The following is a 13,553-nucleotide window of genomic DNA, read 5'->3' on the forward strand; positions in this document are numbered from 1 at the left end:
TACTTGACTCTAAATATGTTTAGAGTCAAATTTATCCTTAAAAAAAATGAGTTGTGCTAGGGACACAATAAATTGTTATAACATTTTCACTTAGGTGTCACTTTGTCAGTCACTCATAGGTTTCTATCAAAAAAATAATAATAATAATAATAAGATATTAGACTTATAATTAAAAACAAGATTGTTGTGAAAATGTCATGATTTTATCTAAAAAAGATAAGACATGGCTTGGATCTAGTGTCCTGGACTCAATATAATGCAGTCACATGTCCATGTAGTATTGGGTCTAATGCATTTGAACTAAGCCTTGCTAAAAAAATATTTATATAAAAATCCTAATATATACTGGCCCCAAAATTTTAACTGTTGTAGCTTGAAAGTTATTGAGTTCTTCTATGGACTCAATAAAATTTCATAACTAGTTGAGTTGTCAACCCATTGTAGGTAAAAAATGAAATAATTTTTTTTTTTAAAAGATATATATATATATATATACCGGGACCCACCATAACTTAAATAGCTTATAACATTCACACTAACTGAAAAAATAACCCTTTTAACCAAGAATACTGTAGCTCAATTGAGATTCTTATTATTTGTAACATAAACATCTATGATTCAAATGTCATCCTTTAATATGAAAAAAATAAATTTAAAAACACATTTTTAAAGGTAAATTACCTATTTGGCCTCTAATGTTTACATTATGTATCAATTTGGTCTATAACATTTCAATTGTGCTAGTTTAGTTTCTATCATTTTGGTACTATGTTAAAATAGCTCATGCTATTAAATAATGGATGAAAAATGCTGGCATGGCTAATGATTGTATTAAAATATTATTTTATTACCACCTAAGCTACCATGTGTTTTTATTTTTTATTCTAAATGAAACAAAACAAAAATAAAACTTCATCTTGGAGGTTAGGATTGGAATAGTGGTAGCTTAGGTGGCATAATATTTTAATATAACCATTAACAACAATAAGTATTTTTCATATAAGTATTATGTTCACAACATTTTTAGTTTTTTACAACAAACTTTAGGTAATAGATTATTATTGGTTTTAATTTGAACCAGTTTATAGAATTACTTTTTTACCCCCCAACAACAGTATGTAACAACTTGCCACCTAAGATTTGTTGCAAAGGTGTGATAAAAATATTGTCGGCATAACATTTTTCTATTTTTTACCCATTACTTATGGACAGAAACTTAGATTCCGTTTGGAAACAGCTTATTTAGGGTCTGTTTGGGATCTGCTTATTTTACTGAAATTAAAATTTTTTTACTAGAAGTACTGTAGATAAATGAAAAATTAGTTGAAATAGTATAGTAGGATCTATGAATAGTACCAAAAAGTACAGTGAGACCCATAAATAGTATGAAAAATAAGCTGAATAGTTAAATAAGTTGACAAAATTAATTATATCCAACGGACGCTTAGCTGAAATTAAAATTTTAGTACTATAAGTAAAGTTAAAAAAGATAGTTAGAATAGTATAGTGATGCCCATAAATAATACAAAAAAGTGTCATAAGAGTCATAAATAATAGCAAAAATAAACTAAATAGTAAAAAAAACTTACTTTTTTAAGCAAATGTCCAACGCGACCTTAGAGCATCCGCAGCAGGGCATGGATATGCCAAATGTAAGATGGGTTTAGCATAAAAACCCCAAAAACACCCAGCATTTGGACTTGTAAACATTCAGAATTGTAAAAAATTTTACAATTGTGCTACAGTAGAATCTTATTAGTAAGATGCTACTGTAGCACAATCTTATTTCTAAAAATTATTTTTTAATTGTCTCTCTCCTCTCTCTCTCTCTCATTATTTCCTTTTCTTTTCTCTATCTTCCTTCTCTCTCATTCAGCTTTCCTCTCTTCAGACTCAACCCCATAGCCGCCACACCATGACCTGACCCACTATCACCGGCCATGGCAAGCCACCACCTAGTCATTATTTCTCTTCTCCCTCTCATTGCAGATCAGTGTGGTGGCGTGGAGATCGGCGTTTGGGGTTTGGCGCAGTGATCGGTGTTTGGGTGTGGTGTGGAGATCGGCGTTGGGCGTAGAGATAGGTGTTGGGCGTGGGATGTGGACATCGCCGTTGGGCATGGAGGTCGTGGGATGTGGAGATTGGCGTTGGGCGTTAGGTGTGGAGATCGGCGCAGAGATCGGTTTATGGGTTTGTTCATTTATGGTGCGAGTTGTTCATTTATGTGTCTGATTTTGCTGGGTTTTTGTTGGTCATTTGTGGGTTTTGTTTTGGCGGTGGTGGGGTGATGGGCAGTGAAGCAGGGGCAGTTTGTTTGAGTTTTGTAGCCTTTTTGGACGGTGGAGGTGGTGGTGGTTTCAGTGGAAGAGAGACAGAGGCCTTTTTGGACGGTGGAGGTGGTGGTGGTTTCAGTGGAAGAGAGACGGAGATTGGAGAGATCGGTTTATGGGTTTGTTCATTTATGGTGCGAGTTGTTCATTTATGGGTCTGATTTTGCTGGGTTTTGTTTTGGCGGTGGTGGGGTGATGGGCAGTGAAGCAGGGGCAGTTTGTTTAAGTTTTGTAGCCTTTTTGGACAGTGGAGGTGGTGGTGGTTTCAGTGGAAGAGAGACAGAGGCCTTTTTGGACGGTGGAGGCGGTGGTGGTTTCAGTGGAAGAGAGACGGAGGAAGAGAATTAAAAATCAAAGAGAGGAGAGAGAAGGGAGAGAATAGATATGGATTTGAGATATATTATTTTATTGGGTAGATATATTATTTTAAAGTGTAGAATAGGAAAATAGAAGTTGAGATGTTGAGTATGTTGTAAAATTGTATGGTATAATTGATAAAGTTACTTTTTGGAATGGTAAAATAGGATAGGATGAGATTTTCGGTTGCGGATGCTCACACTGTAAAACCAAATAGGTAATTCAGTTTTTTTTTTTTTTTTTTTTTTTTTTAAATTTTTTTTTTATAGTTTTTAGTTTTTAATTTTAAATTGTTTATAAATGAAGCAAAACACCTTTTTAGCCTAAAATTTAACCAGGTAAAAACAATTTTTTTTTTTAATTAAAAAAAAAATGAAAGAAAGAAAGTAAAACACTTGTGCATCAGGCTCGAGCTCAACGGACTGTGTACACCAATATTTTCTAGTGCTTCAACACATCAATTGAGTTTGATAGTTGAGACACTATCTTTCTTCACTCTCTCTCTCTAAGCTCGTGCTCGAGCTAGCGCCATTTTCAGGAAGGAGGAGAGTTCTGTTCGTCGACTTCACCGACGCAGGGAAAGTGCTTTACAACGGCACCAATCAAAACCCATTTCAGGTACGCTTCGATTTTCCCCCAAAGTTTATTCATCCCGATCGAAACCCATGTGAAATTTTGTCCATTGAGGACGGGTATGATGCCCGGTTGTGTGTGCGTGTCAAATTTTGGCATTGGAGGTGGCTTTGGGTTTAATAGAGTTGATAGATTTGTAAAATTTCACATGGGTTTCGATCTTTGTGTTGTAGTTTATAGATTTGATAGATTTTCCCATGTAAAACTCAGGAGCACAACATGAGCTTTGGTTTTATAGGTGGTGGTGGTGTGTTTCAGTGTTTGCTACTGATTTTCTGTTTTGAAAGTATGGAGTTTTATGTCAGTATAGAGTTGATTTGGTTCCCAAAACATTACAAATTCTAGTCTCAGTCAGTGAATTTACATACTTTCATAGCAATTCTGTCCCATTAGTGTGTTGGCACTTGGCAGCCTTATACCCAATTCGCGGGTTAATCTTGTAGCGCCTCTTATTGGCGTGGGGCAGTCATTTAGTGTGAAATGACATGAATATGGTTGCCTAGGGAGAATAATGAATGTTCTTGGTTTATCCTGTCATGATTGGGATGAGTTAGGCTTTGTGGGAATTACAGTAGCAAAACTAGATAGAATGAAATTGAGAAAGTAGGTATTTGCAGTAGAAGATTGTGTAACAGAAGATATATCTCTAGATAAAATGAAAATGTCAACTAGGATTGTGTAATTAACTGAATTTCTGGCCCAAAGGCTGTGATGATCAGAGTTTATTCAAATTGCTCAACAAACTACAAGAAATTCGCTAAAATCTGTCAAATGAAAGTATTACTAAAATCACATTCAAATTTCTCAACAAACTACAAGTAATTGGCTGCACTCTATACAATATACATATTAAAATGGATAGAGTGCGCTGTAATAAATTGTAGTTGTTAAATCTATATGGTCTAATCGTGCACTCTTTGAAATTGGAGTGAAATTCACTTTGCCAAATTTTACAATTCTATATTGTAGTGCACCTTCTGAAATTCCTTTTAACACTCTTTTAAAATGGCTAAATTTCTTTTAAAACTACAAGAATTGTAGTTTATTCATTTAGATTTTTATGATCAAAGAAAACCTGACACATTTAGGTTTGTTAAGTGAACGACCCATTTGAAACCTCCTTCAAAATATATTCAGAAGATATAATAGTGATTTGGCAAAGTAGTCGAGAACGAAGCCTCCGATTGCCATGGAAAGAATCACGCCTAATGAACTTATGGTGTTGAACAGAAGCACGGTGTGATCTTGATTGTTTGTCATCTATAGCTAGTTGTATGATTATCTCCAACTCATCATCATTGGAGTATGAGGATTCATTAGCAATTATGTTAAATACAGGATGGTCAAAAGAAAACAAAGAATGAGAGAAAACAAAGTTGACTGAATGTGAGAGTGAAAATGAGAGTGTTTGGGTTGAGGTGGACTCAAATTTGAGAGGAAACGGTCTCCTTTATAATAAGAGAATATGATCGTTAAAATATAACCGTTGGAGAAATATTACTATTGCAAAAAATGACCATTGGGGTGTTGGAAAATGTTAGCATTTGAAAAAAATGACCGTTACAAAATTGAATAAAGAAATAATGTTTTAATAGAGTAGAGATAGAGTACTGACCTTGATGTAGGTGTTTGTGAATAGTAGATTAGCTAAAATAGAAAAAAGTGGGCCTTTTAGATCAAATTTGGCTAAAATTATATTGAGCCTGGTGTGGATGCTCTAATATAGTTTGGTGAGGAGCTTGAGCTTGGTTTGTATTTGAAATAAAATTAAATGAACAATTTTAACTTTAGTACTCTACTTGGCTCAGCTCGTTTACTACCCTAATTTAGACTGACACTAGTCTTTGCTCACCCAACAACTGACACATAAACCTATTGTAACACAGCTTGTCAAAGACATTTATACAACAAAGCAGGGTAGTTTGGGCAACATGTTGATCTAAACCTGGATTCGGATAACCCAAGAATTCAAATACACCCAAACGACACTTGTTGATTGACGGCCAGACCAGCTCACAGTCACACTGCTCCCTCAGAATCCCATCATTTCAGGGTCCGAATCTCTCACTTCTCTTTTCTTCTTCTTTGAATTAAATGTCAAAATTAGGGCTGTCCTTCGGCCGTGAATTCAATTTTCAACCAAGCTTGTAATCCGTCTACTTCTGATGTTCTATCAAATTCCTGACACGTTCCTGTTTGGTTGCCAAGAAAATTAGAAGCTGAGGGAAAAAGAAAAAGAATAAAGTTTGTGTACACACACACACACAGATTCCAATAATGAATTGTCACTTTCGAAGTGATTTTCTCCCTATTGAAACCGAACATTGCACCGATCATATCTCTTAGTAATTTACTTGCAAAATGTTTGCGAAACGATACCTAGTGTTTTCCTATATTTTCATGGCAACCAAACAGGGCGCTTTAGCTGAATCATTTTGAATTCACACTTTAAAACTCTGGCATTGAAGTCATAGAAATTGTGATTTATATGCTATTGAATTAAATTCATATGAATGTTAATTGTTGCAGGAAGGTAGAATTATTATTAGTATGAATAAGCTATTAGATTTTGGAAGGAAGGCCCTATTCTATGTTAGGGTTCTTTCTGGGTACGAAGAGCGCAGAATCCGATCATTTAGGTTGGAGCTTGAGCAGCGTATGAAACAGGTGTTGCTTAATTTTCAATGTCATTTCTGTAGTGCTTTCTTTGTTGTATTATGATGTTGTGTATTCTGTGTGTTCTTAAGTTGCGCTACATGTTTCATTTGCCATTGTAATTGAAGGGGATGCTTTTTGCTTATGAACCAAGTAGGGTAAGTTGGGTTGTTTATCTTTTTCAAACTTCCTTGCTTTTTAGAGAGCTTTTATCCCAGAGCAAGACATCAATTTGAAGGGTTCATCATTGGTATTGCATTATTTGAATAATATATATATATATATATATATTCATGTGTGTGCAAGTGTATATATAGAGTTAGAAAAGGCATGGTTTAAAAACACATGGTAATTTACTAGTTAATGTCTATAGTGTTTGTTAGGCTACCCATGATGCCTTCAATGTTTCCACCCTCTCTGTCTTGCTTGCTTGTCTTGGTGTCTGTTCATGTCAAATGATCAACTTCAAGAATGCTTAACTTTCTACAAAATAGAGTTGGCTCATCTTCTTATACAAAAATCAATTTAAATGTGCATGACCTTTTGACTCATTTGGTTACTCTTCCTTTTCTTCAGTTCTCTAGCAACTTCTGTGTTTCACCTTATTTACTTTCTACCAATTGGTGATACCCAGACCTTGCAGCAGGTGTTTTATAGTTGAATAAGACTCTTTGTGGAAATGCATAGAGTTCCTATTTCCTTTAAAAAGAATTGTTTGGGGGTTGGGTTTTTTTTTTTTTTTTTTCCTTTTTCTTTTTCTTTCTTTTTTTTTTTTTTTTTTTTTTTTTTGTGGGGGGGGGGGGGGGGGTGGGTGGGGTGGGGTGTGTGTGGGTGGGGGAGGAGAGATAAGACATTGATCTTGTAGGTGGGTTTTTGATCTGGTATTGATCCGGTATACCAGTGAGAAAAGTAGGAAGACAATGATTCTATCTTGAAGGGGCTAGGCCCCACCACCTACAGCAATACTAATCTGAAACTGATAGAACATTCCTGATCAGAACTTGTACATCTCATTGTAGGAAGCCTTTGTAATTCCTATCTGTCAGATGGTGTGTAATTTTATTACATTTGGTGGAGTAATGTTCAATTTGTTTTGAGCTTGGTTTTCTGCAAGATATACAAGTTTTGATGGGTGAGAAGATTCTTTTCCTGACTGAAATGATCATATGAGAATAATGTTTGAGTCTAACAGATCTTATATTGAAAAAAAAAATTAAAATCTAATTTTAATTCGTACAGGAGTCTCCCAATTGATTTGATTACTCCTAGTTTTGAAAAAGAGTTAAATGACACAGGCACACACCACAGTCAATTGTAATAGTGCTTCTCCCCCATCATATTTGTCTTGGCTGTCAACTAGGGAAGCACACCAAACTACCATTTTCTCAGCTTTATCTCCTTTGTTGCTTTTTGGATTTTGTTCATATTTAGCATTCACCATTCATATGATAAACATGGTTTATCTCCATGTGCTTGACACTCTTTCTCTCTCTGTCCAGGCACAAGAAAGGAAGGCTGCCTTAAGAAAGGTCCCAGAACAGGCTATTTTAGCAGAGGTTCGCCGTATGGTTGAGGAGATGCAAAATTTAAATAAGAAGCTTGAAGAAACTGTAAGTTTTGGTTTCACCTGTGGTGGATAATTGAAGAAGGTTTATTGGATCATTTGAAGCTCTACTTTTAACATTCAGTTGATTGCATTTGTGAAAAAATTCTTTTTAATTCACTATAAAATGATGTGAATTTTCATTAATCAATATTGAGCTTGAAACATAGGAAATAACAGTGCTAAAGCATACAAAAAAGTTACCCCTAAGCCTTCATGATTGAAGATTATAGAAGGGAGCCTTATGTCTTAACAATGTTAGTCTTAGTGATGACTTTTTGATGTACTTTTTAAGTTTATTTCATTGTAATGGTTATATTAGAATTTTAGAGACGCGAAGGAAACTAAACAGATTGAATAAAGTATATCTATAAAGATTATGGAGATGTGGAGTTGAAATGGGACAGCTTTGGAGGCATGCCATTTGTATCAAATATGGAGAAGCATTTTGGGGGGGGGGGGGGGGGGGTGGTCAAGTCAACAAAGCTGGTTAGGGGCCAGATGTGAGCCTATGGAAAAGCATTAGAGGCGGCAGGGCTTCTTTTTCTTGACAATCTCCCCTTTCAATGTTAGGAACCTAGTAGTTCCTAATGGGATTGGATGGAAATTATAGGGGAATGTATGTGAATTGTAAGGAAATTGACTTAATTCGAGGTAGTCACAAAGTGCTTGGAAGTAGTTGGTGTGTTTAATGTTCAAGATCCTTTGGAGTATTGGGTTAGTGGCCGGTTTCCCCTCATGAAGATGTCAACTACAACAACACCTTGTGGGGAAGGTGTTTTGAAGGAGAGGGAAATGTTAGGAACCCACATTTGGGTATAGAATACATTTAGTTAGTTAGTTGGTTAGTTAGTTACAATCCCAAGCATGTTAAACACATTTAACACACGTTGGAAATATTAATGCACACGGGGAATTATAGGACCATTACGATAATGCCATGTGGGCCAGTAGAATATTTCTATGGTTTTATAAATATCTACTTGTAATCACATTTCCATCATTGAAGAATAAACCAATTGATTGCTTAGTGCATTTCCTTTCTCTCTCTCTTAATATTTCTCTATGGAATGTGACTGCCTCGAATTAAGTCAATTTCCCTACAATTCACATACATTCCCCTACAATTCCCATCCAATCCCATTAGGAACTACTAGGTTCCTAACATTCTCCTTCCCCTATAAAGATTATGGAGATTTGGAGTTGAGTGAGAACAGCTTTGGAGGCATTCATTTTTTGTTAAATATGGAGAAGCATGGGGGGTTGGTAAATGAAGCTGGTTAGGGGATCACATGGGGTGAACCCATGGAAAAGTATTAGAGGAGACTGGGAATTTTTTTGTAGAATATCTCCCTTTTTTTACCTCCCCTTGGGGACAAAACTCGCTTATCAAAAATAAAATTCTAGACATTAAATTTGTTGTTGGGGGCACATGAGTTTGATTTTGGAATGACTTATGGTGTAGAGATCTTTTCCCTGGCAATGGAAAATAATGCTTCAATTGCCTCTTATTTAGGTGATACAACTGAGAGAGGAGTGTGGTATTGGAATCCTCAATTAAGTAGACCATTTCAAGATTGGGGATTGGATTCCATGGAGATCTCTTTGATTTGTTGTATCCTAGTTTGCCATCTAGCCAAGGTAAGGATCACATATCCTTAAAGCTAACAAAAAGTGGAACCAAAAGGTCAGATGCAATAGAGGTGAAGGATTTTCGGCCTATTAGTTTGATAGGGGGGTTTACAAAATAATTGCTAAAGTATTGGCTAATAGATTGAAAGAGATGATTGGGGATGTTATTTCGAAGTCTCAGAATGCCTTCGTTAAGAATAGGCAAATTCTAGACTCATGTCTCATTGCAAATGAGCTTGGACAGTAGGCTGAGATCAGGAGTTCTGGGGGTGTTGTGTAAGTTGGATGTAGAGAAGGCTTATGATCATGTGAATTGGGGTTTTCTAATGTATATGCTTGAGCGGTTCGGTTTCCTAGAAAAATGGAGAAAATGGATTTTTTTTTTCTGTATATCCATGGCCAAATTTTCAATTTTGATTAATGGAGCTCCATGTGGTTTCTTTGAGAATTATAGAGGTTTTCGACAAGGTGACCCTTTGTCCTCATTGTTGATTGTTTTTGTCATGGAAGCAGTTAGCAAAATGATGGATAAGGCAATGACAGAAGGTCGATTGTCTGGATTTAGTGTGGGTACCTCCACAAGTGATCGCTTACAGGTAACTCATCTTCTCTTTGCAGATGATACGTTGGTTATGTGCGATGTTGATATCGACCAGATGTTGTTTTTGCGCCTGATTTTGTCATGGTTTGAGATTATATTGGGATTGAAAATTAATTTGGATAAGTCTGATCTATTTCTTGTGGGAGTGGTTACAAATTTTGAGATGCTAGTAGGTGTTTTGGGTTGTAAGCAAGGCTTACTTCCTATGAAATATTTAGACCTTCCATTGGGTGCAAAATGGAAAGATAGAGCAGTTTGGAATCCCATCATTGAGAAGGTGGAAAGGAGGTTAACGGGATGGAAAAGATTGTATCTATCTAAAGGGGGGAGACTTACTCTCATAAAAAGTACTTTATCCAATTTACGTACTTATCTCCTCTCCCTTTTTCCAATTCTAGCACATATGGCATACCGTATAGAATGACTTAAACGAAATTTTCTTTGGGGTGGTCTAGGAGATGATTCTAAAGGTATGCTCTCCTATCCAGTTTGGTTGTCTAGCAATTCGAAATTTGAGATACTTTAATGAAGCGCTATTGGGAAAATGGTTGTGGAGATTTGGGTATGACAGGGAAGCTTTATGGAGAAGGGTTATAAGGGTTAAATATGGAGTTAAGGGAGGGAGATTGGTGCTCTAATTCTATTCCAGGCTCTTATGGGTGAGTTTATGGAAAACTATTAGTAGTGGTTGGTCTACTTTTTCTCACTACATTCAGTTTCATATTGGAGATGAGACTAGAGTGAAATTTTGGCAGGATATCCGGTGTGGGGATCATCCTTTAAGTACGTGTTTTCCAGATTTATTCAGAATCAGTAATGATAAGGAGGCTTATGTGGCTGATCTCATGCAGTTTCCTAACGGGGTTCTTTGGGACTTGGAATTCTTGTGAGAAATTCATGATAGGGAATCAAAATTGTTGTCTGTTTTTTGGGATGTTATCTATGGAGTCTCATTGAGAGGTATTGGTGAGGATAAGATGTGTTGGACACTTGCTAAGAGCAAGGTCTTTGAGGTAAGCAGTTATTACTAGGCTTTGTTGGGTGTATGTACTCAGTCCTTCCCTTGGAGAAGTATTTGGAAGCAAAAGGTTCCTTCCGGAGTCACGTTTTTTATTTGGACTGCAGCTTTAGGAACTATCTTGACTATTGATAATTTACGTAAGAAGAAGGTGTTGATTCTAGATTGCTGTTATATGTGCAAAAGTAATGGAGAATTAGTAGACCATCTTTTACTACATTGTCCTATTGTTTCTGAGTCGTGGTCTAAAGTGTTCATCATGTTTGGTATCTATTGGGTGATGCCAAAGACTGGTTTAGCTCCTTGCATGTTGGCAAGGAAATTTTGGTCATCATCGTAATGGTGTTATTTGGATGGATGTCCTCATTGTTTGATGTGGTGCATTTGGAGGGAGAGAAACAACCGGTGTTTTGAAGACTCTGAAAGGACTACAATCGATTTAAAACTTTTCTTCTTTAAAACTCTATCAGATTGGATGTCTATCATAGGAAGTCATTCTATTTTTTCGGTTTATGATTTGATGGATGCTTGTAATTATGTATTTGATTGTTTTGGTCCCCTGCTGTATACTTCCTATATACCTAGGTGACTCATTATTATGTCTCTAAATAATATTTTCTTTACTCTCAAAAAAAAAAAAAAAAAAAAAAAAAATGGAAAGTCTGATGTTTGATATGCATTGAGGAGATCTATGGAAAAACATTTCCTTAGAGCTCAGGAGGATATGGGGTGCTCAGGTACCTCGAGTTGTTTTTTCACTTGGACAGCAGCATTGTGTAAAATTTTAAATGTGAATAATTTAAGAAAACAAAACATTGTGATTATTGATCACCTATCAAAAAAAATATATATATTGTGATTATTGAATGGTGTTGTATTTATAGGTATAGTGAGGAGACAGTTTAGTACTTACTACTTCATTGTTTAGTGGGTAGAGTGTTTTTTTTTTTTTTTTTTTTTTTTTTTTTTTTGAGGAAAGTGGGTAGATATATTTGGTCTCTTGTGATTGCATTATTTAGGGTATCTTGGTTTATGTCAAAGATTGTGATTCAAATGTTGGCTTGTTGGCAAGGAAGTTTTCATCATCAAAGGAGTTTGAAAATCCAGCAGGATATTCCATATCTGCATATAGTGGGCAATTTGGAGAGAGAGGAAGAGTCTTTGAAGTTTGCTTGTATTGAATGTCCTCACCATGTTATTAAACAGTCTCTGTTGAGATCCTTTTCTGATTGGATGAATGCTTTGGGCGGCATACCTTCATCATCTTTTTTAGATATTTTAGATCCCTTGAATTTCATATAATTCCTTAGTCATAATTTGATACGCATCCAGTGTAATTGAACTCTTAAAAAAAGTGTACTCAATCTGTCTTCTTTAATGAAAAAATTTATTTCTTATAAAAGAGTGTAGCTATGAATGTGAAATGATACCTTAAATTTTTCATTCAACCTTTTAAAGAGCATTGCATGATCTAACTTTTAAAGCCCTCTCATAGAATTCAAATGCTTTCAGTGTTTAATACTTTCTGCTTTCCATCAAATTTTAAAAAACTTGTCTATTAATATCTCAAAAGCTGAGTGCTGGAGCATATGGTGATATTTCCTTCTAGTTGATCTTAAATTAGACCCTTATTTCTAGCATGGAAGATGTTTGGCTGAATGAGTCATTTCATTTTCTATTAATAATGGAAGATATTTCACTATCTTAAATGAGCCCCTTCTGTTTTCTTTTTGTTCGTTGCCCCTGTTGAAATCTATGAGTCGTTTTGTGACAAAATCGTGTTTATGTGCAGGAGGCTGCTATTGAAGAGTACTTCAAACCAATTGATAAAGAAGCTGAGGTCATAGTGAAAATGCAACTAGACGGAGAGGAGAAGACACTGAAGGAGATGATGAAAACGATGCAACAACAGGCTTTGCTTGAAAAAGCTGAAGCAGAAAAAATCGCAAATGCGAATCAGGTTGGTGCAAAACAGAGTGAGGACCAAGCATCCACCAAAACCCCTCAACAAGCTCAAACGAGATAACTCTCTGTAACGTTGATGACCAAAATTTTTGATATAATTTTGTATGAGTGCATTTCTGTTTTGGTTATCATTTTAGATGTGCTTATTGGGAGTTGATAGGAACCATTAGGTCGGTTGAAATAACGTAGGAACCATTTGGTCACATCCAGTTAATAATTCAACATGAGTGCATTTTTGTTTTGGTTATCATTTTATATGTGCTTATTGGAAGTTGATAGGAACCATTTGGTTGGTTGAAATAACGTAGGAACCATTTGGTCACATCCAGTTCATAATACAACAGATTCTTCTATTCACTATAGATTGTAGTTGTGTAATTCATTTAAACTTTGTTGGAAGTTCATAAAGGAATAGAATAGAATAAAGTAATATTGTTTGAATGTTTTAAAATAAAAGAATGAAATGTAAGTAAACTTGTTTGGAAGAAACATAGAATGAACGAGATTGAATAATTTTATAACATTACTATTTATCCCTAATTTAAAATAAAGGGTTGAATATTCATAGATATTTTTGGAGTTTTAGTAAAAATTTCATTAAACCTAATTTCATTTTTTTCATTTCTCTTAATTTTGGGGTGAATGAAAATTTGAGGTTATGAGCAAAATGAATATTCTAAAATGATTTTGTTCATTTAATTTTTTTACATTCATTTCTAACCTCCCAAACAAAGGTGTTAGTTTTTGCTTTGCGACCGA

General features: G+C 35.3%; 1 protein-coding gene across 2 annotated transcripts; it reads left to right on the forward strand.

Annotated features, from left to right (window-relative positions):
* The first annotated feature begins 3,086 nt into the window (after window positions 1-3,086).
* Window positions 3,087-13,044, forward strand: LOC126709202 (uncharacterized). 2 transcript variants are annotated; one of them, XM_050409328.1, is made up of 5 exons: window positions 3,087-3,305; window positions 5,207-5,373; window positions 5,850-5,987; window positions 7,475-7,585; window positions 12,622-13,044. In XM_050409328.1, the coding sequence occupies exons 3-5, from the start codon at window positions 5,871-5,873 to the stop codon at window positions 12,853-12,855; spliced, it is 462 nt and encodes a 153-aa protein (XP_050265285.1). In that variant the 5' UTR covers window positions 3,087-3,305; window positions 5,207-5,373; window positions 5,850-5,870; the 3' UTR covers window positions 12,856-13,044. The 2 variants fall into 2 exon arrangements, with proteins under 2 accessions (XP_050265285.1, XP_050265286.1); XM_050409329.1 differs by lacking the exon at window positions 5,207-5,373.
* Window positions 13,045-13,553: the final 509 nt, after the last annotated feature.

The sequence above is a fragment of the Quercus robur genome, chromosome 12 (assembly GCF_932294415.1).
Source record: "Quercus robur chromosome 12, dhQueRobu3.1, whole genome shotgun sequence".
In the NCBI taxonomy this organism is placed as follows: domain Eukaryota; kingdom Viridiplantae; phylum Streptophyta; class Magnoliopsida; order Fagales; family Fagaceae; genus Quercus; species Quercus robur.

Bases quoted from the DNA above. Each gene is read 5' to 3' on its own strand.
- LOC126709202 (XM_050409328.1), top strand. From the start codon at position 5,871: ATGAATAAGCTATTAGATTTTGGAAGGAAGGCCCTATTCTATGTTAGG. The intron at 5,988-7,474 runs GTGTTGCTTAAT...CTCTCTGTCCAG, and splicing joins TTGAGCAGCGTATGAAACAG to GCACAAGAAAGGAAGGCTGC. The intron at 7,586-12,621 runs GTAAGTTTTGGT...GTTTATGTGCAG, and splicing joins ATAAGAAGCTTGAAGAAACT to GAGGCTGCTATTGAAGAGTA.